Genomic DNA, 26,297 nt, shown 5'->3' on the forward strand with positions numbered 1-26,297 from the left:
ACAGTGCTGTCAAGGTGGGAGTTCAGGATTTTGACCAGGCAACAGTGAAGGAACAGTGATATATTTTCAGGATGGTGGGTGATTTGAGAGGGGAACAATGCATCAGAATCTGTGCCTTTTTTTTCATTCTTGAACGTTTCTTCTAATTTTACCTCTGAAGATATCCATGGGTGGCCATTTTTCTGGCAAGTAGAGCCCTTGCCGGTTAACGTATACAACTTCCACTCCTCTCACTGATTGAACAGCTACATAATAATCTTCTCTATTCCATTCCAGCGGCACAATGGTTAACACTGCTGCCTCACAGTGCCAGGGAACCAGCTCAATTCCAGCCTTGGGCGACTCCCTGTTATGAGTTTGCACGTTCTCCCCACATCTGCATGGTTTCCTCCAACATCCCAAAGATGTACGGGTTAGGTGGACTGACCATGCTAAATTGCCCCTTAGTGTCAGGGGTACTAGTGGAGTAAATACATGGGGTTATGGGAATAGGGCCTGGGTGGGATTGTTGTCGATGTAGGCTCAATAGGTTAAATGGCCTCCTTCTGCACTGTAGGAATTCTATGATTCAAATATCTCCTTCAAAAGAAAACTGAAGTATCCCTGGGTCCTCCATTAGCAATTGACACTGCTGTCCTCACTAACATCTCTGGTCTCAATGGAGCTTTCATTTCTTTTCCACTGCTAGAAACACTTTGAAAAAAAATTGTTTCTCTTTCATGATGAACACAGTAACATCTTATTCTTTCAATACAAAAGGCCCAAATCCAAAAATTAGAACATCATTTCTGCAACAGTCCGACGCACTTAAACACAGTACAAAGAAAAAGACAAACGTCACATTACATCTCTCTCGGCATACGCATAGTAATGCTTGCTCAGTAGGATTTATAGTTATTTGGAGAGTAAAGAATTGATTGGAGATAGTCAGCATGGTTTTGTGGCGGGTAGGTCGTGCCTTACTAACCTTATTGAGTTTTTTGAGAAAGTGACCAAAGAGGTGGATGGGGGTAAGGCAGTGGACGTGGTGTATATGGATTTTAGTAAGGCGTTTGATAAGGTTCACCATGGTAGGCTTCTGCAGAAAATGCAGATGTATGGGATTGGGGGTGATCTAGGGAATTGGATCAGGAATTGGCTAGCGGATAGGAGACAGAGGGTGGTGGTTGATGGTAAATATTCATCATGGAGTTCGGTTTCGAGTGGTGTGCCTCAGGGATCTGTTTTGGGGCCACTGCTGTTTGTAATTTTTATTAATGATCTGGATGAGGGTATAGTTGGGTGGATTAGTAAGTTTGCTGATGACACCAAAGTCGGAGGTGTGGTAGATAGTGATGAAGGGTGTCATAGTTTGCAGGAAGACTTAGACAGGTTGCAGAGCTGGGCCGAGAGGTGGCGGATGGAGTTTAATGCGGAGAAGTGTGAGGTAATTCACTTTGGTAGGAATAACAGATGTGTCGAGTATAGGGCTAACGGGAGGACTTTGAATAGTGTGGATGAGCAGAGGGATCTAGGTGTATGTGTACATAGATCCCTGAAAGTTGGGAGTCAAGTAGATAAGGTTGTTAAGAAGGCATACGGTGTCTTGGCGTTTATTGGTAGGGGGATTGAATTTAGGAGTCGCAGCGTCATGTTGCAACTGTACACAACTCTGGTGCGGCCGCACTTGGAGTACTGTGTGCCGTTCTGGTCCCCACATTATAGGAAGGATGTGGAGGCTTTGGAGAGGGTGCAGAGGAGGTTTACCAGGATGTTGCCTGGTATGGAGGGGAGGTCCTATGAGGAGAGGCTGAGGGATTTGGGGTTGTTTTCGCTGGAAAGAAGGCGGCTAAGAGGGGATCTTATTGAAACATATAAGATGATTAGAGGTTTAGATAGGGTGGATAGTAATAGCCTTTTTCCTCTGATGGAGAAATCTAGCACGAGGGGGCATGGCTTTAAATTAAGGGGTGGTAGTTATAGGACGGATGTCAGGGGTAGGTTCTTTACCCAGAGGGTGGTGAGGGATTGGAATGCCCTGCCTGCTGCAGTTGTAAATGCGCCTAGTTTGGGGGCGTTTAAGAGATCCGTGGATAGGTTTATGGACGAGAAGGGATTGGTTTAGGTTAGTGGGTCATTGTTTTGTAACTGGTCGGCGCAACATCGTGGGCCGAAGGGCCTGTTCTGCGCTGTAATGTTTTATGTTCTATGTATGTCATAAATCAGGTTCCTCCAGATAGTTTTTCTCATCAAGTCCCAAAGTAAATCTGTGCTTCCTGTGCAATGAAACTAAACCTTACGTGCAATCTAGGACGGCATGCCGTGGATTACATACAAGGATTCAGATTGTGCCCTCATCACTTCAAAGCAGCTTTAGCAGCAGATTATATTATGAAAAGTTCTATACATAGATAATTGTTTAGGATAACAAAGAAAAAGGTGAGTTGAAATCAGTCCAAATACGCAGCAGCTTCAAAAGAATTAATGGAAGGATTCAACAGAACAATGTAATTAATGCTGTCCCTCTGACTGACTTTCTTTACAGACCTTCCAAAAAAGGACAAACAGGCAATTTTTGCAAAGAAGCAGCTATCCCATCTGAAGAATTATCAGCTTTCAAGGAATTACACAGGCTGCGCTATCTGTATTGCTTCTGGACTCCCATGGCCAGGTCAAAACAGGACATCAAAAAAAGTGAGATCTTAGAATAAATAAAAGAAAATACTGGAAATATTCACCAAGTTAGTCAGCATCTGTGAGGAGACAGAGTTGTATTTGAGATCAATGATCTTCCATAACTGTTTCCCTTTGCTGCCCAACTTCCACTATTTTCAGTTTTAATTTCAGATTTCCAGCATCTGCAGCATTGTTCTTTGGTTCTCATTTGAACACTTTTAAGATGTCAGTCTGATGACAAAGACTTTACTCCAAAAAGAATATTAATCACCATTTCACACTCCCAATGATTGTTTACCAAGAAACACGCATCTGGTAGCAATCAACTGCATTGATGACTCAACACTTTATAACCACCTAAACTTGGTCAAGATCAAAAGAATCAAAGCGATTCTCCCAACACGAGGATGAAGAGTTCCCAATTAAACCCATTTTTTGAAATAGTCCCAAGACTGAGGGACTTCAATTAAAATCGGGGGACTGGAGTTGCTGGGATTGTACACCTTGGAGCAGGGGAGTTTCAGGGCATTTAACAGGCATATTAACTAGTGATGACTAGTGATAACATAGTGGTGACTAGTGGAGTGCCCCAGGGGTCAGTGCTGGAGCCTCAGCTATTTACCATTTATATCGATGATCTGGAGGAGGGAACCGAGTGTATGGTGTCGAAATTTGCTGATGACACCAAGATTGGTGGAACGGCAAATTGCGCGGAGGGTGTGGAGAGTCTGCAGAAGGATCTAGATAGGCTGGGTGAATGGGCCAGGAAATGGCAAATGGAATTTAATGTTGGCAAGTGCGAGGTGGTCCACTTTGGTAGGAATAATGGTAGGAAGGACTATTACTTACGTGGCAAAAACTGCAGCAGGCGACGGTGCAGAGGGACCTCGGAGACCTTGTGCATGAGTCGCAAAAACCCAGCCTGCAGGTGCAGCAGGTGGTCAGGAAGGCGAATGGGATGCTGGCCTTCATAGCGAGGGGGATTGAATATAAAAGTAGGGAGGTCTTGCTGCAGCTGTATAGGGCATTGGTGAGGCCACAGCTGGAGTACTGTGTGCAGTTTTGGTCGCCGTACTTACGCAAGGATATTTTGGCCTTGGAGGGAGTGCAGAGGAGGTTTACTAGGCTGATGCCGGAGTTGAGGGGGTTGAGCTATGAGGAGAGGCTGAATAAACTAGGCTTGTACTCGTTAGAGTTTAGAAGAATGAGAGGAGATCTCATTGAGACGTATAAGATGATGAATGGGATGGATAGGATAGAGGTGGAGAGACTCTTCCCGCTCAGAAAGGACAGTAGGACTAGGGGGCACAGCCTCAAGATAAAGGGGGGGTGGTTTAGAACGGAGTTGAGGAGGAACTTCTTCACTCAAAAGGTGATGAATCTCTGGAATTCTCTGCCCGTTGAGGTGGTGGAGGCTGCCTCGCTAAATATTTTTAAGTCGCGGGTTGATGGGTTTTTGATAAGCGAGGGGATTAAGGATTATGGGGAGAGGGCGGGAATGTGGAACTGAGCCACGACAGATCAGCCATGATCTTACTGAATGGAAGGGCAGGCTCGAAGGGCTAGATGGCCTACTCCTGCTCCTATTTCTTATGTTCTTACGTGCTTATTAATTATATGGGGCTTTGACAGAATAGGTAAGGACAAATAGTTTCCTCTGGTCAGAGGGTATGGATGGCAGCCCTCACTATTCAAATATCTTATTGTCCTAGGCAGCCTGTAGCACAAATTAAATGACCAGTGCACAATGAGTTTCTGCTGAGTATGGGACTGAGGTTCAATGTGGATTGCAAGCCACGAACTATGCAAGGGGAAAGGGCATTTCCAGACATAAAGGGGATAATGGACACCTGAAAGTAAGTACTCAACTATGTCTCTAAATAAGCTTACTGGAACAGCGGTGTCCACAAGTGGCACTGAGCTAATTAAGATATGACTATAATGGGATGATTCTAAGGAACCAATGTGTGCACCTTGAACTATTACTTATTACTTACACTAGACCTCTTGGTTTCTATACATTTTCACATTTTCGTTTCACTTAGCTTTGCTACATTTAGTTATGCGTCACTTGGGTGTACCTTTGGTTCACTGTGATTCATTGAATACATAAAAAGTAAATGATCAAAAAGGGAAAAACTTTTGTTTAAGGGCCAACACATCAGTGTTTGGTGGCATTCAATCTGGAATTGCAAAACATAATGCCCCAATGAAGACCTGATGTTGCATTGGTACAACTTTAGTTGCACTTGGGTGTTTAAAGTAACAAGATGAATAAGAAAGCAGTCCAATAGAGAATCAGTAATCAGACATAAATTAAAGATAATTAGCCAAAGAACGAAAAGGGGAGAAGAATTATTTTATTTAATTATAGAACCATAGAATCCTTAAAGAGCAGAAGGAGGCCATTTGCCCCATTCATTGTGCACCAACTCTCAAAGAACAATTTACCCAGGCCCTGTCCCCATGACACCGAATATTTACCATGGCTAGTCCACCTAACCTACACATCTTTGGACTGTGGGAAGAAACCCAGGTAGATATACGAACAACATGCAAATTCCACACAGTGACCCAAGACTGGAATCGAAACCGGGTCACTGGCGTTGTGAGACAGTGTTAAGTACTGTGCCACCAGGCTGCCCCTAATGAATCATGATCGGAATGAGTTGCCTGAAAGGGCCACGGAAGCAAAAGCAATAACAACTTGCAAAAGGGAATTGGGTACATGAAAAATAAAATCTTGCTGAGCTAAGGTTAAGGGCAAGGGAGTGGGATTAGTTGAACATCTCTTTCAAAGAGCCAACACAGGCATAATGAACTCAATGGAATTCTGCACAGCATAATTCTGTAACAGCAGAGAAAGTCAATAAGCTACCTGACAAATTTTTTGTTCAAGTACTCCTCTTAATTTTCTTCTGTTGGTTCCATTCCCCCTGACTTTTACATCCCTCTCATTCCATTTCCTGCTGTGTTGTAATCCACATTCACTGCACAGTCCAGTACTCCCTCGTGTATCTTTTCCCGCAACTTCAACACGAGAAACTCTTTCATTTCCAATAATCTTCAAATGTTTCAAAAAAGACCCGCAACCACGCTGTCACAATTTTGCCAATTTACCTGACTGTTATTGTCATTTCAATCCAGGCAGTGCCTTTGGTATGGGCCTCAACCCTTCATCCTAGATTTCACTAGGTCTGGGGAAAGGATGAAGTTTTGCATTTGATTTAAGTCAGACATTTCACTTATTAATTTCTTATGCTCATGAGCACTTTGTTTTATTCTTTAACGGAATGTCAGTGTCTGTGGCACAGATCATGGGTTTGGAAAGTGCTACCAAACATGGTCTGGTGCTGCAGTGTATCTAGTGGATGGGACATACTGCTGCTATCTTGCTCCAGTGATGGAGGGAATGAATATTCTGGATGGTTAAGCAGGTTGCTTTGTCCTGGATAGTGTCAAGTGTTGTTGGATAAGCATTCAGCCAACCAAATGGAAAGTACTGCATTACACTCTCAACTAATAGGTACACTATCGTCTGCAAACTCTCTGCCAAGTCACGCATCATCATGACTTTGAATTATAATTGATTTTCCTTTACTGTCACAGGGTCAAAAACCTAAAACTCCCTTTCTCCCAGAACTGGGGTGTACCTGGACCTCTGTCACATTCTCCAGATTTAATGGGAGGACTGTGAAACAAATGCTGGTGTTCTTCTCAAAGCCCTCTTCACAAACGTTCAGGCAAAACTGCAAAATCATCTTCAAATGGACTGAACACAGCGTCCAGATGGCCAAAAAGCGTCTTAACTCTCAAATGGACGACATTCCAGGGAAAGACAAATAGTCTTCTTTGAAATGAGGCAGCTTTGGCATTAGTGACTGGGAGGAACTGCCTTCCAATCATTCAAAATAGCAACAACTTGTCCATCAAGCTACATCACACTCAGTTGTTTCTCAATGATGAGTCTGACAACACCAGGTTTAAGTCCAACCGATTTATTTGATAGTACACTCACTAGCTTTCGAGGTTAGTCCCTTCGTCAGGTGAATGGAGAGTTCTGGCCTCAGACAGAGCATATAAAGCAAAGACAGTTTACAGATTACTGATTAGAATGCGAATCTTTACACCTAACCTGCTGTTCAAGTCTTAAGTGGCCGACAACGTGAGTGGAAGGAGCACTGATCACAGGTTAAAGAGATGTGTATGGTCTCCAGGCTGTACAGTAAGTGAGGTTTTGCAAACCCAGGGGTTACAGATAGTGCAACATGAACCCAAGATCCTTGTTGAGACTGTCCTCATGTGTGCGGAACTTGTCCAACGCCGGCATACCCCAATCTCAATGATGAAACAGAGCATCAGAGAAGGAAAACATGCCAGTGCTGAACGCTGAATCCCACTACCTTGTAGGACATCCTACCCCAAGTGTCCAAAGATCCCTGTATCAAAATTAGCATGAACATTCACATGAAAACCTGTGACAGAAATTCGTGATGGAGCAGACATCATACTCAGTTTGAGTGACTGCCAACCATGATTTACCCAGTCCATCCGGACTAAAACAGAAAACCATCTTCTCAAGAACATTTAGGGATGGAAATAAATGCTAGCCTTACCAACAATGCAAAAATAAATAGTGTGCCTTGCAGATGACATATAGGCTTTGGGGTGAGGAGATGTGTTACTTGCCACAGATTTCAAGCCTTCGACCTGGTCTCTCAGCCATTGTATTTATATGGTTGGTCAAGTTTCTGGTCAAAGGGAGCACAAAGGACATTGATTTTGCAGGATTTGGCTATGGCAATGCCATTGATCATCATGGGTAGATGGTTAGATTCAGTCCTGTTGCAGAGGATCATTCTCTGGTACTTGTGTGATGCAAATGTTACATGCTGCTTTATCGGATCCAGCTTGAAGGTTGTCCAGGTCTTGCAGCATGCAAGATCTAAACAATTGTGAATGGAATTGAACGCTGTGCAATTGTCAGTAAACATCCTTGATTCTGACTTTACGTTGGATGGAAGGACAGAAGTCGAATGGGCTCTGGCAGAACCCAAACTGAGCAACGAGAAAGTTATTGCTGAGCAAATGTCACTTGATAGCACTGTTGACAACATCTTCCTTCACCTTGCTGATGAATTGAGGGCAGACTCATGGTGTTGTAATTTGCCAGAAGAGTCCTGCTCCTCAAGGACAATATTCCAGTGTTGGGTAGGTTCCAATGTTGTAGTTGTACTGGAAAAGCATGATTAGGCTAGTTCTGGAGCTCAAGTCTTCAATACTACAGCTAGGATGCTGTCAGGCAGAATAAAATTGCAATTGCAGTTATCCTCTGATGACCTACAATCCTCAAAAAGAGGATTATGCAGAAATATATGAATTTCTTGGAGGCTACTTGAGCCCAAAGGCAGCAGGTGCATGAAAACATCAGCAGCTTTAAGTCACATGATCCCAGCATGGACATCAGTCGCTGTTCCTTCACCGTCACTGATTAAAAATCTTGGAACTCCCTGCTAAACAGCACAGTTGCAATAGCTTCTCTATATAAAATTCAGCAGTTCAAACACAATTGTTTCTATTTTTCGAAGGCAACAGGGGCGGCAATAAATGACAGCCATAATTCTGAGAATGAGGTTTATAACAAGGGAAGCCTGACTGGCCATTTAGCTCTCATTTCAAGCCACATGCAGTGCTCCTTTAATTGGAAAGTTTGGAAGCCTTCCCTTTAAAGCAAACGATTTCTCAAAGTTTAAATGATTAAATTATATTTAAGTCATCACTCTGGAGGAGCCAGCAGATCAACCTCCCCTTCAAGGCTTTGCACATTGCAACTGACTCAATTCTTACTTCTTGTGAAGGTTAATCGTTCTCTGAACTGTAGAGTTAGGTAATATTTTTGAGAAACTTTACATCTTTCACATTTTGTGACAATATCTGATCTTCACTGAACCATCTTCTGCAAAGATAGTGAATGTCGAGTCACCAGAAGAATAATTTGCTCAGATCCTTGCAGTAGGTTGTGACGATTACATCAACTGATGCAGTCAAGTGATAAAAGAGAGTACCAAGGGCGCCACGTTCAATTCAGTTACTGTCAAATGATCATATTTAACCATGACTTTCAACTGTCAGGTATTAGTTGCCTCAATCTCGGTTGGAGCCCTGGGCTAAAGAATGCCCCAACCTTCTATCAAAGTTTAAGTTGTATTTCTCTGGAGTGAGCTCCAGGAGCTCTGCTTTGCTGTTCCTTTCTTCTTTTACTGCTTCTTAGGTTATTATTTGTACTCAAGATTAAACGGATATTTTGCTACTAAATATCAGGCTGTGGTTGCATGTGGACCATCTATACACAGGGTAAGATCTGATAATCTGAATATGGATGTACTCAAGATATTGTCTGGAATGAGAGATCTGTACTTAGGATATTAACTGTTACTCAGGATCAGCATTCGCGATGTTTGCCTCATACTCAGGATCAGTACTTGCAATATAGTCCAGCATTCTGTATCAATTCTGAGTGAAGTCCAATATTCCATACCAACATCAGGTTGGGTAGTCAAGATCAGGATACATTACTCAGGATCATTACGTGGGATATGGTCTGATATTTGGCATCAATGCTCAGGAACAGTATTCAGGACATGGTCTGGCGCATTGGGTCCATACTGAACAAATATGTACAACTGTATCATTAACATCATATAAACTTTAGAAATCAGAGGGTTTTATTATGGATTTACTGAGGATTTCAGAGGATATGGGGCACAGAAACAAGTCATTGGATCCAATTAGTCTCTGCTGGTATTTTATGGCTCCTCAAGGCTCCTCCCATCTTTACGCATCTACATACATCATAACTCTCCCTTATGTGCCTGTCTAACTTCCCTGTAAAGCTTCCATACTATTTACTTCAACTGCTCCATAGTAGCAAATTCCACACTCAACACTCTTTAACCTCATAGATGAGTCAAAACTTTGACTTTTTGCTTTTTTTTTAAGAAACAGTCACACCATAACAATAAAAGAGTACCAAAACTGACTGACACAAGAGGCACCAGCTGACTATCATCACTATTAGCTCGCTTACAAATCAACAACAATGTGGGGCTGGTAAACCACTCTGGGCAAAGTCAGACGATGCTTTGCAAACTGGACTGGCTCTAAAACAGGAAGCTATCTGGTTTACAGAAGGACAGGAAATAACATCTAAGCATAGCTGCATTCACACCACTTCTAGCTGAAATCCTAATTGAACAGACGCTAACAGTTGACCAATGAAATCTCCAGGCCCATACACATAAGGAAATTGCTTCAGAGCAGCATAAACCACAACTAAAAAGTTTAAGATTGACATGGGCAACAACAATTTAACTAGCATTCACTCTCAATGAATTGTGCAGCAAATTTGATCTGGGGAAGGTCTCGTGGCTTCTCATATTGCAAAGTGGGGGAAGTTTTTGATTGCACAGAAGGTGGTCGGGAATGCACTGCCAACTAAGGTGATTGAGGCAGTTACATTAGCCACATTTAAGACTTATCTTGATAGGCATATGAACAAGTGGGGAATACAGGGATATAAGCTGTTGGTTTAGATAGGTAAATGGGATTGATGCAGGCTTGGAGAGCCAAAGGGCCTGTTCCTGTGCTGTTCTTTCTTTGTTCGTTGTAGTAATCAATCAACTTAAAGCAGACACTAGACCTAAGGTTATGTAGCACAAATGTATGTTAAAGTTAAAACATTCTATCAAGAATAGTCTTACCTAATGTAACCATGTATTCTCATTGGTATCATATTTAGTTAGCCCCTTTTTCTGCTCCCAACATATTTTCTGCACTTCCAGTCAGAGCATACAGCATCAATGTTTCAATTTTTGGGTTTCTTGATATCTCCCTAAATTTAACCCATGAGTAGTTGAGCCACTACTTTGGGCAAAGGGAAGGGAAAAACATATAGGCTGGAGAAATTTAACTTTTAGTTGAAAAATTTATGACAAGTTTTGAAAGGGAACAAAACGCGTGCAGGTTACCACGCTATCACATGTGTACAAATAACATCCTCTGATATGGATGGGATTAACTCTTGACATTTATAGTGAATTCCCATTGTGCAAAACCAAAGAAACAGCAATGAGAGGTATTTATCTGTGGGAAGATAATGTTTGTGACTGTATAAATTCAAGATTACTTACAGTCATTGCAACTTGCTTTGCTGCTAAGCATATTCAAAACAAGGGAAACCTATGCAATCCCACCACTTTAGACCTGTATTCGCCATAATCCCACATCACTATTAAATTACAGACACCCTATCTTCTCATATACATCAACCACACTCCCACTAGAGGGATGGGAAGCCTAGTTTTGTTATTCTCTGCCTCCCAATGGAATAGGTACCACCTGCGGCTAAGGGAGCTATCTGCTTTCAGTGTCGCACACCTCACGAGTTTTGTTGCACGCAAGTGTGGCCTGGGGATGATTTTCCTTTCCAATTCCCCCTCCCTCTGAGAAAAAGTTGTGCAGCTCCTGTTTTCTTCGGACAAGACTCATTGAGTGAGAGGGCAAGGTACACAAGCTCCACCAAGGAATGAGGTTTTACACTAATGTAATGGAGGTTTTTTTTTTAAGTAGACAAACACTATATAATCAGATGTTCAAAAAAAATTCAAAACTCAGTTACCCGATATATTCCTCTACTGTTGCACTTTCCCCTTAGTCCTACATAACATTCCTTTTCAAGTATATACCCAATTCCCTCTGGAAAGTAACAAATGAATCTGCTTCAAGTGCAATTTCAGGCAGTACATTCCAGATCATCATAACATGCATAAAAACTTTCACCTCCCCATGGTTACTTTTCCTAATTACTTTTAAGTCCGTGTCTTCTGTTTACTGACCTTATTGCCAGTGAATACAGTTCACAATGAAATAAACTGCAAGTACAAACCTCTGACTATTGTATCAAATGTTCAGATACATTCTCAATACTTACGTTGCATAAAATGAACACAATTATACTGAACAGAAACCCAAAAATATTGACAGAAGTCACTCTACCTTTCTTTGTTGAATTTAAGAGAATGGAGTATGGCAGGCCTTTTCTGACGTAGATTCCAGAGATGTAGAGTATCATCCGCCAAGGCACTCACAAGGGCTCCCTGAAGGGTAACAAAAATATATGACATCTTTCAACAAATGAACACATAAAAAGTCTAGAAAGACCAGCAGATCTATCCTGCTCAAAATACAGTGCAACCTCCCCAACTGTTCACCCACCCATTACTCTCTCAATCTCCTGGAAGAGGCAAAAAAACCCCCCCCAAAATATGTCACAGTCAACTTCGAAGAGAAAATTGTTAATGCAAAATAATCAAAGTAGGTTCCCAATGCCCTCATCTCATCACAATCATAACAAAACAGCAACTTATCCCTGCGATTAGGTACATTCACTTCATTCAAGAAGTGGTCATGTTCCCTTTGAAAAAATGCTGCGGTCACTCCATTTTCACAATTAGCAGCAGTATATCCGAGAGAGACCTGACATCTATCCTGACCACATATAAAATCTGGATTTTTTTAAACTGTTGAATGCTACCATTGATTTGTTTCAAATATCCTAAGCAGACTGCAGAGGCAGAGAGTGGTTGTGGATGGGTCTTTTTCTGCATGGAGGTCGGTCACCAGTGGAGTGCCCCACAGATCTGTTCTAGGACCCTTGCTGTTTGTCATTTTCATAAATGACCTAGATGAGGAAGTGAAGGGATGGGTTGGTAAGTTTGCCGACAACTCGAAGGTTGGTGCTGTTATGGATAGTCTGGAGGGATGTCAGAAGTTGCAGCGAGACATAGATAGGATGCAAGACTGGGCGGAGAAGTGGCACACGGACTTCAACGCGAATAAATGTGTAGTGGTCCATTTTGGCAGGTCCAATGGGATGAAGGAGTACAATATCAAGGGTAGGACTCTTGGCAATGTAGAAGAGCAGAAGGACCTTGGGGTCCGGGTCCATAGGACTCTTAAATCGGCCTCACAGGCAGAGGATGTGGTCAAGAAGGTGTACGGTGTGCTAGCCTTCATTAATCGAGAGATTGAGTCTGGGAGTCGGGAGATAATGCTGCAACTTTAAGACCCTTGTCAGACCCCACTTGGAGTACTGCGCGCAGTTCTGGTCACCTCACTACAAGGAAAATGTGGAAGCTATTGAGAGGGTGCAGGAGATTTACAAGGATGTTGCCTGGATTGGGTGGCATGCCTTATGAGGATAGGTCGAGGGAGCTAGGTCTTTTCTCCCTGGAGAGATGAAGGTTGAGAGGCGACCTGATAGAGGTTTATAACACGTTGAGAGGTATAAATAGGGTGGATTCTCGGAGGCTATTTCCCAGGGCTGAAATGGTCGCTACGAGAGGACATAGGTTTAAAAGTGCTGGGGAGCAGATACAGAGGAGATGTCAGGGATAAATTTTTCACTCAGAGGGTGGTGAGTGAGTGGAATCGGCTGCCGTCAGTGGTGGTAGAGGTGAACTCATTGGGGTCTTTTAAGAGACTTCTGGATGAGTACATGGGATTTAACGGGATTGAGAGTTATAGATAGGGATATGATCAGTGCAACTTGTGAGCCGAAGGGCCTGTTTGTGCTGTAGTGTTCTATGTTCATTATTTTCTACACCCCTTGTTGCGTTTAACCAGGTATCCACTAAAACTCGCTTCATATTAGCTTTCCATGCAAATGCAGATAGTGCAATACCTGTCCTTTCACCTCCTTACTCCTCAGTTTTCAAGATCCTAAACACTCCTTCCACATGAAGCAGCAAGTGATTTGTACTTCTTTCAAACTAGCCTCCTGCATTCACTGCTCACATAGCGATCTCCACTCCTCTGGGAAAACCAAAAGCAGAGTGGGGCGACCACTTTGCGGAACATCTCAATACAGTCAACGAGCAAGACTCCAAGTTTTCAGTAGCCTGTTGTTTTAATTCTCTACCTTGCTCCCAGGATGACATCTGTCCATGGCCTATTTGCACTGTTCCAGTGAAACTCTACACAAGCTTGAGGAAAAGTACCTCATCCTTCATTTATGGAACTTTATAGCCTTCTGAACTCAACAGCGAGTTCAACAATTTCAGACCATTATTTCTGCCTCACTTTGCTTCCTTGCCTTTGCACGTTTTGGTTTTAGGGAGCAGCACATCTGCTCTCGGCATCTCTTATTTATTTCACCTTTCCTTATTCCCCATCACCACTCCTTATGGCCTGTGTCATTCAATCTCTTGTGTCTTCCACTCTAATAGGGAGCATTCTTTTGTCATTGTCTGACCCTTGCTGAAAACCTAAGTTCACCTCTAACTTTTCCCAGTTCTGAGGCAAGGTCCTTAACTTGAAACGTTAACTCTATTTCTCAGTCCACAGATGCGGCCTAATCTGCTGTATATTTTGAGCAATTTCTGTATTATTTCAGATTTCCAGCAGCAGCATTTTGTTTTTTTGATTAGTGCACACAAACTCTTCAGTTTAAAAAGCTTTAGTCATATTCTCTTTGAGCTTGTCACTCCAAAGTATATATCTCATATCCACATAATAATATTCCACCTTAAGAAAAAAAGTAACACAGGAAACAGGTTTGAAGAAGGTACCTGTAAGATGTCACTTGGAGAAGGAAATTGACTGTACAAACCTAATGACCTTAACATTTTTTTCAACATTTTCCACAAACTCAACCAGTATTCCCCCTAGAAAATAATGGACTGTGGATTAGCACCCTTTCTGATTCAGCAGTGACACAGTCAAGGCCTACTGACTGATCTAGAAGACACCTATGCTGTGGCTCAACTGGTACGCCTCTGGAATCAGCAAGCCATGGAGATCAGTCCAACTGAGTACATAATTCAACACTCCAGTACACTTCTTGGGGAGTGTTGCATCCTCTGAGGTGCCAGCTTGAGGACGAAACAAGACAGGGCTTTGTGGAGTTGAGGATAATATAATACCATACCATAAATGGAAAATCTGTTAACAGACAACAGTCAGTAGGAATAAATGGGACATTTTAAAGTGGTCAATCTGTAACAAGTGACATGTTACAAGGATCACTGCTAGGGCCTCAGTTATTTAGAATCTATATTAATGACTCGGGCAAGAGACCAACAGTAACATATCAAGTTGCTGAGGACACAAGACGGGGTGGGAATAGAACACAGGGGCATGGGAAGAGATGAAGACAGGTTAAATGAGTAGGCAACAAAGTAGCAGATGAAGTATAATGTGGATAAGCGTGAGATTATTCACTTTTCTATTAAAAATAGAAAGGCAAAATACTTTCTGAAAGACATGAAGCTTTAAATGATGTTGAGATTTGGAGTACTCGTTCATAAAAGCAATAACTTAGCATGTAGCTATACAAACAATGTGAAAGGCTAATTGCATGTTGGCCTTTACTGCAAGGGGAATGAACTGCAAGCATAAGGAACACTTGCTACAATTGTAGCGGGCTTAGACAAGACTACACCTGGAGTACTGTGTGCAGATTTGATCTCCATATCCAAGAGGAATTATACTTGAATTGAAGACAAAACAGCAAAGGTACACCAGATTGGTTCCTGAGATGAGAGGGCTGTCCTTTAACAAGACACTGAGTAATTTGGACCGATGGTCTCTGGATTTTGGAAGAATGGTAAGATCTCAAAACATACCAGGAAAAGGGACATGACTAGGTATACACAGGTTGTTTCTACTGGTTGGGGAATTCAGAATACAAGGCACAATCTCAGGAGAACAGGTCAATCATTTTGGATTGAGTTGAGGACAAATTTCTTTACTCAAAAAGGTTCTGAGAATCTGTGGGATTTTCTACCCCAGGCTGATGCTCCATCATCAAGTATATTTAAGGCAGGAAGCAAGCGCTTTTGGTCTCTTAGGGAATCAAGAATTTGGGGAACACGTAGAAAAGTGAAGTTGAGGTAGAAGATCAGCCATGATCACACTGAATGTTAGAGCAAGCATGAGGGACCATATGGTCTCCTCCTGTTCCTATTTCATATGTTTGTAAACCAAAGCCCCATCTGCCCTCAGGTGGACATAAAAGATCCCATCGCATTATCTCAAAAAAAGTTAAAACATTCTCAAGAGTGTCAAAGCCAATGTTTTATCCAGAATGAACACACTAAAAATAGATTACATGGTAGTTAGGCTATTGATGTTTGCAAATTGATTACACTACAATAGTGACTAACTTCATATGTCATGAATGTACTGTTGCGATATTCTAGATGTCTGTAAAAAGCTAATTCTCCTTTTAAGTGGTCACAGGGAGCCTTTAAGATGACTGCTAAAGTCACCTAACCTTTTTCAACTGCAATGTAGTCAGACTCCAAACGGATTGTAGTAAGCATACCCAGAAAGGTGGCGACATTTGGAATTCAATTCTCATTTCCAAAAGAATCAAACGCATTGTGGCTTCCTTGGAGATGTGAATAGCTATTTCCTACCTCCTTAAACCTGGCAGAATGGGAACCATTTAAATTAAAGGCCGAAATATTTAAAGGTTTAATTACCTTACCTAAAAAGACAATGGATGGAACTATGATCCCCAGACTGACCTAACAACTAGTATGGAAGCATGCTTTGGCAGATTGGGATAGCAGTCGTTAAGTATTAGAACTTCATGAAGTCTGGCAGAGAACAACAGAACCCCAAGAACTCTGAGAAACAACTTCAGAAGGTTTTTGCCCAAGGGAGGATTAAGAGGAAAGCATTTTTTAAAAAATCAGCTGTGGTACCGCAAAAGCCCAGGTAATCTGCAAATATCTTAACCGCAGAATTAGCGATGAATAGGAAACCTTCTCTCACTCCTAAAAACCTGCTGACCCATTGAGTCTATCTGAAAAGGCACTGCAGAAGCAATTGCGGTTACTAAATCTACCCTCAGTTTAATTCTGAAGGAATTCAATTAAAAGATCAGCAATGATACTTCACAGATACTGATTTGAAACCGCATCTTTATTTCCCTTTATCTATATTTTAACCATTGTAACAGTATTTTAGTTAACAACTATCATTTTTACGTAAACAACTGTCAACAGTAGTTTTGCAATAATCTAAATTGTACTTTAAGTACAAGTAAAGTTTGAATGATGGCTATTTTTAAAATGAACCAATCATTGAACAAACATGTTCATAGCTCACAGACCACTTTAAAGAAATGCCTCTTACGTGGTTGTGATGCATTCTTCATTGCCTATAAAGTGCTCTGAGACTTCGAGGTTCCAAAAGGCATTAGGTAAATGCAAGTTCTTTAGTTTTCTTCTGTATGACGCTGATGGAGCTCATATTTCATGTGAATTTCCTATTTACACATGTTGCAGATCCCATTAAGAAAAAGCAGTAAAGCAATGCACAAGACAAACATCACCTCAGAAGACTGTAATATCTAAGATGACTCAGCAGTTCCTGGGCAAATACTCGGAAGTTGGCCAGAAATGCAGCTGCTCATCCCTGTTTGACCAACAGCTCAGAGATCAGTTGTATTTAACACAAGAATCTGTAGATTCTTGGTCCCTGCATGTTGCTTGGTTAGCTTAATACCCTTGGTCGGGTGTGGTCTGTATCTTAAACACACACACTCCCTTGCTCAGGTGAAGGCACTATTTCAAAAAACTGATGAGTCAGTTCAGTTTGTGCAGTCCACCTAAACAAGTAGTAATTAACAATGAGAATCACATCGTTATTTACATCTATAAATATGCCTTCATAATTATCCTAGTGGACACCTATACCAAATGATGACTGAACTGCTGTGTTGATTTACTGCCCTGGTACCTCTGAAAGTTTCAGCAATGGCTCAGTTGTAGCACTCTTGCCCCTCAAATCAAAAAGTTCAGTTCCCACTCCACAGTTACAGAGACTTTAAACACTCAAAACACATCTGTGCACTGAGGAGGGTGCCATCTACCAGATGAGACTACGTTTGCCCTTCAAATGGATGTAAGATCCTATTTCCCCCAGTGCCCCAGACAACGTCAACTCTTCAAAACCTTCACTTTTATAGCAGTGTTATAATGGTCGTAAAGGTGAGGCACTGTGTCTAAACTATGAATCACTGTTACTTCCTGAAACTGCAGGGAAAGTTAATCAGTTATCAGATGGGCAGAACTCTCATAACAAGAGCAGAGTTCAGGTGGCATAACCAGAAATTCTTGTGTTTCGCTTTCCTCAGTCAAATCAATGCAATCACACACTAAAAAGGGGAAGCCCCAGATCGGATGGTCATTGGATGGATCACAGGTGGCTTTTTTGTTTTGAGTAAAGGAGTAAGGACTGCAGTTTTGAAAGAGAGCCAAGACGGCCAGTAGCATTATCGAGTAAGCATGGGGGCTAGGTGGGATCCAAGAACTGGGCAGTGAAAAGGGCAAAAAGATCAATGAGCAAAGGGAAAGGAACAGGAAAGTGACAAGGATCAGAAAATAAGATAGTTGCAAAACTAGCTGCGTGAATGACTTTTATCTTGAGGGTCAAAGAAATCCAAAGATCTTTACATGCAGCATAAGGGGTGAGGGAAAAAAATAGTTTCCAGCACACACACATGCAGAAATGGAATCATGGGTTGAAATAACCAGGAGAAATAATTGTGGAGACACAGCACACTTCCTAAAGTATTTGACAGCCATGTAATCAGAAATTCTTCCATTAGGTAACAGTGAGAGAATTGCTCAAAAGTACTACAGTGGGAAGAGGGAACAGCTTATTAAAAGGTAGTAGTAAGGACCAGTACTTTGCCTGCTTTCATCCTTGTATGAAATATTTAGTTGTAAATGGAGGTAGAAAAGATGGAAAATAATTACAGATCTTCAAGTACAGTTACTGCGGCAGGAAGGAATTTTATGGGTACTACCCTTAAATTTCTGACTCTTGGAAGACACAGTTACCCATGCACTAAATCACAATGAACAACTGACCTATTGTGCAGCATTGAACCATGCATATGCAAAGATGACAGGACTGCAATAGTACAAATCTCAAGTTTAAGGAAACAGTTTTGTCAAATTGTGAAATGAGATTCTGTAGATCACAAATTTGGAAAGCAGAGAGTGCAGGCCCAACAGATCACACATCAAATGCATGTACCACAATTCAGGACATTTAGAAGTAAACAGAAAACCCAATGAAGTTCACTTCACTTAGAGCAAGTGTAACTTGGACCCCATAAACATACAACCCAGATCAGCAAAATTGCAGTAACAGTATAAAAATTACTTCCTTTAACAGCATCTTTTACAAATTTATATATTAACAGGCAAAAGATCAACACAATCCTGTTGGTAAGGTTTAGGATTTATGTTATTTAAGCTACACAATCTAAGTGTCTAAAACTCTGGTCAAAATGCCAATTAAAAAATAATCTTACGTAATGCATCATAAACCCACAAAGGCTTTAAAATGAGCAAAAGAAACATTCTGAACACTTTCAACCTCTGTCGCCCGACCCCCCCCCTTGCACACACACAAAACAACTGACCTCATTGATTAAGAACTGCAGTTGGATCACTCCTGCAGCACTGTCATGTTGGCAGTAACACTCCACTCCTGGTCGTCCAAAGCTGAAGATTCACATGGTTAAGGAAAGTCAGCATTTCCCATTGATCTAAACTCAAGATAAATTTGCCAAGCCACCAGATTAACCATTGGGCCACGGTTTTTGCTACACACGCATGCAAAGCTCAAGAACAGTGATATCAATCACACTGTATATATACCTGGTACATGGATCCTTGGGCACATGGTCCAATGGCATGGGTCTTAAGGCGACTGGGGTGAAAATTGGCTTCGCGCAGTGTTCACCATTTTTTCCTTTTGGAACTGTTAGAAGGCAATTCAGATGTAACCTCCCACACTAATTTGACAAAAGGAAAATTGCCAAACTAACTGTAAAAGATGCTAATGTTCCAAATAGGTAAACTAGCTGATGGGAGTCTCACCCAAACTCTAGCTCATCTTTATCCTGCTGTGCATCTTCAGTTTTTTTTCATTTTAAATAAAATATATGTGCCAAGGTTTCGATTCCCCAATGGAGTGATTCAGCAGACTGCAGCTGGAAATCACAAAATAAATGAATGCATTTTTTTAAGCTCATTGCTCACATGCAGCCTTGGACCAGGAGTTCAATTTCTAGCATTTACCACAGGCTCACTGCAACATAATGACTGATTTGCACATTGGTGCACAGATTTGCTGAATGCACGGAATCACAAAAAAGTTCTTTTTTTTTAAAATTGCACACTTTAGGATATATTGTTGAGATATCTGTAATACTGTTAACTGCGACTGCAAAAATGTTGCAGAAGATGCAAGTAATTGTTTGTCTTCTCCAGAAATACATTCTAATTATCTGCTGGACGGTGCCAGCTTTGCTTAGTGAGTAGTACTCATGTCTTTGCAAGGTCACGGGTTCAAACCAGACCTCTCAAGCACACAATCTTATGCCAACATTTCAATGCAGTACTGATCAAGTACTGTACTGTATTGGAGGTACCACCTTTCAAGATGAGAAGTTAAAACAGAAACACCGCCCGTTTCAATGGACGTAAAAGATCTAACCACATGATTCAAGGACATTCTGTGCCTTCATTCCTAAACCAATGTCAAAACAGATTATCTGATTATTTGTATCATTGTTACTTGAGGCCTTATTGCAAATTGGTTGCTGGAGTTGCAAGTGTTTCCTCTAATTTGAGTTTCGCAAGAAGATTACTCAACTACATCCACTGCATTTCCATCATCTATTCTTGGTCAATTTGTTGAAGAACACTCTGAGGTTGTTTAAGCATAACCTGTACTTAAGACATCCATTTTGACCACACTAATTAACTTGTTTTTCAAAATTCTTAATGGCTTCATCTCTTATTGTAGACCAGTAATTTCCCATGAACCAAAAAGAGACTAACTGGCCTGTAATTTTCTGACTTATTTCAGTCTCTTTCATGAAAAGGGGAGACACATTTCCCACCCTCAACTCACCTGCATCAGTCTTTTTTCTCTCAGAACTTCAGACAATGATCAAATCTTTGCTATTTCATTCTGACTGTTGCAAACTCTGGTAGTGGTGGCTGCAATCTTATCACCTATCTCTTTGCGAAAAGTGAAGCAAAAGTATTTTAATACCACTGCCTTTCCCTAACTCGGTACAAGAACCTTTGCCTCCACGTTTTAGTAGTCCAAGTTGTCACAACCTCAACCAGCTTTCAATAATAAATGCTATTTAATTGCCTTTTGTCTTGCTACTTTTCATTACCAGTCTGTAGATTTTTATTTATATTTCTTGTAATTCTTCAATTTTTTTTAAAAACCAGCCTGCAAGTGCTTCAGTTTCAAATGTAAATATTTCAATAATGAACCCCACCTTTCGACACACTCCCTGTTCTTCATTACTGGAATGCACTTCATTTTTCACTCTATTTCCTGTTCAAATGAAAAAAAATCTGTATTTATATATCAATCACGACATCAAATTGACCAAAATGCTTCACAACTAATCAAGTATTTTTGCCATGTAATCTGTATCTCATGGTGGCACTCTCACCTTCAAATCTAATCTTTGAGAATAGCAAAGATCCCACAAACAGGAATGGGATAAACACTAGTCAAAATAACAGGAAAAATTCTTGGCATTTCTTTGGTGGATGTAACAATTTCCTGGAAACTATTCAGAGGGCGTGGATTTGCCTTCGTTTTATCAGCTCATTGGAAAGCAGGCAAAGCAGCAGTCTCTCAGTGCTACACCAAAAGGTCAACCCAGATCATCTGCTGAAGTATCTGGGGTGGGACTTGGACCCACAACATCGTTATTCAGGATTAAATTGCTGTCACTGATGTAAGGCTGATCCAAAGATTTCCCACTGATGGTTGTTTCTGTGGTCATTTTTCTTCCCAGTTAATTTAAGCATGATGCTTCTCTAATTACGTTAGGGAATGTCTTTCTCAGGCAAGTACTCTTCTGTTCTTACTACGAACTTTAATATATTTATGCTACCTCTTCTCAAATGTTTATGTCACATACCAGCCTTCCCTCATCACTTTGAATTTCTTTCAATCTTCCTCCTTCCTCTACATACCTAAATCTGATTTGGTCTGGCAAGCAGCCTACTCTACTTTCTTCCTCCCCATTAGTGTATTAATTTGAATCCTCTCCAACAACCCTTAGTAAACCTCCTTGAGGGTATCAGACCCAGTTTCTGACAAGACAACCTATCAATGCTGTAGTCTGCACACAGATGAAAGTGCATCATCACCATACAAAAAAAACATAAACCACAGCTACATAATCATGGAATTTTCAAATATTTGGTGACCTTATTCCAATTTCCTGCCTTCTCTCCACTATCAGTGGGCCATTATTCTTTGTTGCTTTCTCTGTCCAATTATATCTTCTGCGGTTTCAATCCCTCTTTTGAAGATTTCCCGTTGTTCAGCCATGTTGTCCAACCTCAGTAGTACTTTGAATATATTGGAAAGGGCCAACTGGAAACATGTCCATACATGTGCAAGTTAGATGGATTGACCATGCTAAATCATTTCTTAGTGTCCCAAGCTGTTATGTTATGGGGCATTAGCAGGATAATATGTGCGGTTATGGGATAGGCTAGGGGTGGCTAGTAATCTGTAAGATGCTTTGTCAGCGAGTCGATGCAGACTTGATGGGCCAAATTGCCGCCTTCTGCACTAGAGTGATTCAATGATTGTATGCCCTTGCCCTTCAGTTTTTTCCATTGCAAATGGCTATCATGGCTTCAAGGTTGTTGCCTTTTCCACTTTCAGGTAGATCTAGAGGACTATCAGACCTTCATCACTGATTCGGCATTGACCAGTTCACCGTATCTCACCACTGCCCAGGATGCCAAGTTGATAGGTTCTCACCTCTTACAGCACATGGGACACCTCCATAGTGGAAGAGTGTTCAGACATTCCAAGTACCAATTCTGGTGATGAGAACTGATTCTGGGTTATAAAAGTGTGCCAAACTGCAGGGTTATAAAAGTGTGCCAAACTGCACTGACAGTCTTCAGGACTTATCCCATCTAACCCAGGAGCCTTGTATATGTGCGAACCTTCCATTTTCTGTATGGCACATCGCTTACTAATTTTGCGACTTCATCCAGATTACTTTGACTGGAATTTATGTACAATTCTCTTTTGGGAAAACTGACAAAGCAATATGATATACTTGCCATACGCTGATCACTTGAAACATACAAACTAATGAATTAGTAGCAGGTGTAAGCCACGTGCTCCCCCCCCCCACCACTTTTCACTCCCTTGCTGATCAAGAAACAATTTTACCTACATTTACCCTTCAATAAACACTCTACTGATTGTCAACTGCCTCTCATGACAACATTGGTTGTCCCACTGAATTTAAAAAAACGACAGAGTATCACATTGTGCACAATGTAAGAGATAAAGTAAGAATGCTTCACCTAATAAGGTGCTGCATTCTACAATGATGGGCTATCAATTTATGTTCGATGCTCAGGGGAAACATTTCTTCAGAGAGATTTATTAGAATGGTATTTTATTCAAGAAACAATCATGCAGCTCAAAGATTGAATTGCAGTGTAACTTGCACCTAAAGGTTCATAAAATCCAAAACAGACCAAGTATTTCAATTAAAAAACATGGAAGAATGGAAGTATGAATGCTTGACCACAAAGAGTGGCTGAAACACTGTCTATTGCATATTTTAAGCAAACATAAGACAAAGATTTGTAGTAGAGAAAGATACATGGCAATAAGGAACGTATAGTAGGAATAGTTTTGTTCTGCTCAAACAAAAAGCTAGTACAGACATGATGGACTAAATGGATATCTTCTATACTGTAAACGTTATGGTTTACTTTTCTCTAGAAATGTTATACCATGCAGCAACGTGGAACATTATACCAAGTAACGCTATTATATCATGTAGCACACAGTGAATTGTTATATAATTCAAGGTGTTTTTGTTAAGTTGTCGAACGACAAATGATATAATACAAAATTATACCTTATAACTCTGTGCTACCAACGATGTAACACTTGTAGATAATAGCGGATGTTTTAGTATTTAACACGAGAGTAGATTATACTGCGTGATGTACACATGGGACTATTGAATGTGGCCGAGACATGGCAAAAATGATTGAGGTCAATTCATCTAAGTATTGGGGGAAGTTGCACTGGATCAGGCTGCACTGTGAGGGAAAGATGAGCACAAGGCAGATCAAGGTACAATGAATAATTTTTGGTCTGGGCTTGCCACTCTTGAAAACACAGTAACAAAAAATAGGAGTGTGGAGATTATATATGGAGGTAAAGGCAACTGGGATAAAGAGCAGAAGCATAGGCACAGATTATTTCCCTGTGAAAATACTTTACCAGTGGGGAGTGAGCACAGGTGAAGTATTTTCATTGCATCTCTTGGGAACAGCCAAGAGGAACATAACCAATTTCAAGGCGAAATTCTTAAAGTTAAACAAGAAAAATACTTTGTTTCTATATTTAAAATCACTTTTGCTCAAAGCAAACAGGCAAAATAAATATCAAGCTCTCAGCCTCTTGCCAAATACGTGATTCCCTCTCTCCCATTCATTTTGAGTGACTCACTCCCTACCCATGTCTCTTTCCTCTACTCCAACTCTGTATATGTCCTTCCCTTGGCTCGTTGGTGTGCATGCTCCTCTCGTCTCAAACGTTTCTCTACCCTTTCGCTTCATGAACAGTCCCTCTACCCTTGTGTCTCTCCCACCATTCCACCGAGTCTTTCTCCCCTTTCACTTCATTTAACTATCTATTTCTTCTCACAATTCCCACCGTTGCCACTATTGCTGAGCATTGGGTCAATTTAGGAGGAAAGAAAATCAGATACTTCAAGAGAATCTGACCATCTCCCTATGACATTCAACGGCACTATCATCGCTGAATTCCCACTATCAACATCTTGGGCATTATTAATTACCAAAAACTGAACCAAAATCAATCATACAAATATTGTGGCTGCAAGAACAGGTCAAAGGCTCAGAATTCTGCACACCCTAATTCCCCTCCTGATTCACCAAAGCCTGTCCACGTTAACAAATCACCTCCACTTGGCTGGATGAGTGCAGCTTCAACAACGCCCACTAGACCCAGGACAAAACAGCTCGCTTGACTGGCACCTCACCCACCACCTTCAACATCCACTCCCTCCATTATCGACACAGTGGCAACAGCATATAATATCTGCAAGATACATTGTAGCAATTCACCAGGACTGCTTCAACAGCATCGTCCAAATTCCTGACCCCTACTGCCTACAAAGACAAGAACAGCAATGCATGGGAATACTACCACCTTCAAGCTGCCCTCCAAGTCACAAACCATCCTGACTTGGAATTATAATTGCTCTTCCTTCACTGTGGCTGAATTAAAATCCTGGAACTCCCTCCCCAGAAGCACTGTGGTGCACCACCTCATGGACTGCAGTGGTTCAAGGTAGCAGCTCGTCAATTAGGGATGGGCAATAAATGCTGCCAATTGGGACTCGAGTTACCGATGGGCTCAGATTGGGTGAGCATGAAGATTTCCATCCCTTAGGATCATGAGTGGCCCAGCTGAAATTTACCATAAACAACAGTTTTGTGGTCACTTTTACCTATCCAGCTTTTTGCTTCAAAACTAAATTTATATTCACAAAATGCATTGTGAGATTAGAACCACAATTGAGGCAGCAAAGATGCCCATGCTGTCCTAAAGACACCCAGGTGCCCTTTCTAATCCCATCTTCCTGCACATGGCTCATAGCTCTGCAATTTATAGCACTTAAAGTACAAATCCAGGTACTTTTTGAACAGGTTTAGGGTCTCCACACCCATCCCAACTCAGACAGTGAATTCCAAACAATCATCACCTTCTCAGTAAAACAGATTTTGTTCATGATTCCAGTAAACTTTCTAACACTTAGCTTAAATCTATAACCCTGTTTTTCGAACTCTCTGCCAACGGAAATAGGTCTCTCCTATCTACTCTCAACCCCTCACAATTTCGTATACCTCAATCGTGTCACCCCTCAGCCTTCTCAGTTTGAAGGAAAACAACCACAGTCTCTCCAATCTCTCCTTGTACCTATAATTCTCCACCTTGGCAACATCTTAGTAAATTTTCAGTGCACTCTCGTCAGAGCAATTATGTCCTTCCTGTAATGTGGTGGGCAGAACTGCACACAATACTCCTGTTACGGCATCAGTGTCTTATACAATTTCATCTTTATATCCCTACTTTTTTATTCTATATCTCTGCCAGTGAAGAGGAGTATTCTGTAAGCCTTCTTTACAACGTTACATACCCATACTACTACCTTTAGGGACCTGTGCACTTGCATGCCAAGGTCTCTCACTTCATCTACCCCTCATGTTTTGGAGTTGGGGACCAGGTGTAGTTTGTCAAAAGTCGCAGATGATGCTAAGATGAGTGGTGGAGCAAAGTGTGCAGAGGACACAAGGTTGCAGATATAGATATAAATAGTTTGAGAGATTGGGCAACGATCTGGCAGATGGAATACAATGTTCGTAAATGTGAGATCATCCATTTTGGCAGGAACAGCAGCAAAATGAGCGACGATTGAAATGGTAACAAATTGCAGAATG

General features: G+C 41.3%; 1 protein-coding gene across 1 annotated transcript in view; it reads right to left on the minus strand.

Moving 5' to 3' along the window:
- LOC145350807 (syntaxin-binding protein 5-like) overlaps window positions 1-26,297 on the minus strand; it is a 186,902-nt gene that overhangs the window by 141,630 nt on the left and 18,975 nt on the right. The window contains 2 exon segments of the mRNA XM_080200126.1: window positions 11,710-11,810; window positions 19,160-19,241. Coding sequence (XP_080056252.1) covers window positions 11,710-11,810; window positions 19,160-19,241 — 183 coding nt within the window.

The sequence above is a fragment of the Carcharhinus amblyrhynchos genome, chromosome 12 (genome assembly GCF_965287045.1).
Source record: "Carcharhinus amblyrhynchos chromosome 12, sCarAmb.v2.hapA, whole genome shotgun sequence".
NCBI classification, from domain to species: domain Eukaryota; kingdom Metazoa; phylum Chordata; class Chondrichthyes; order Carcharhiniformes; family Carcharhinidae; genus Carcharhinus; species Carcharhinus amblyrhynchos.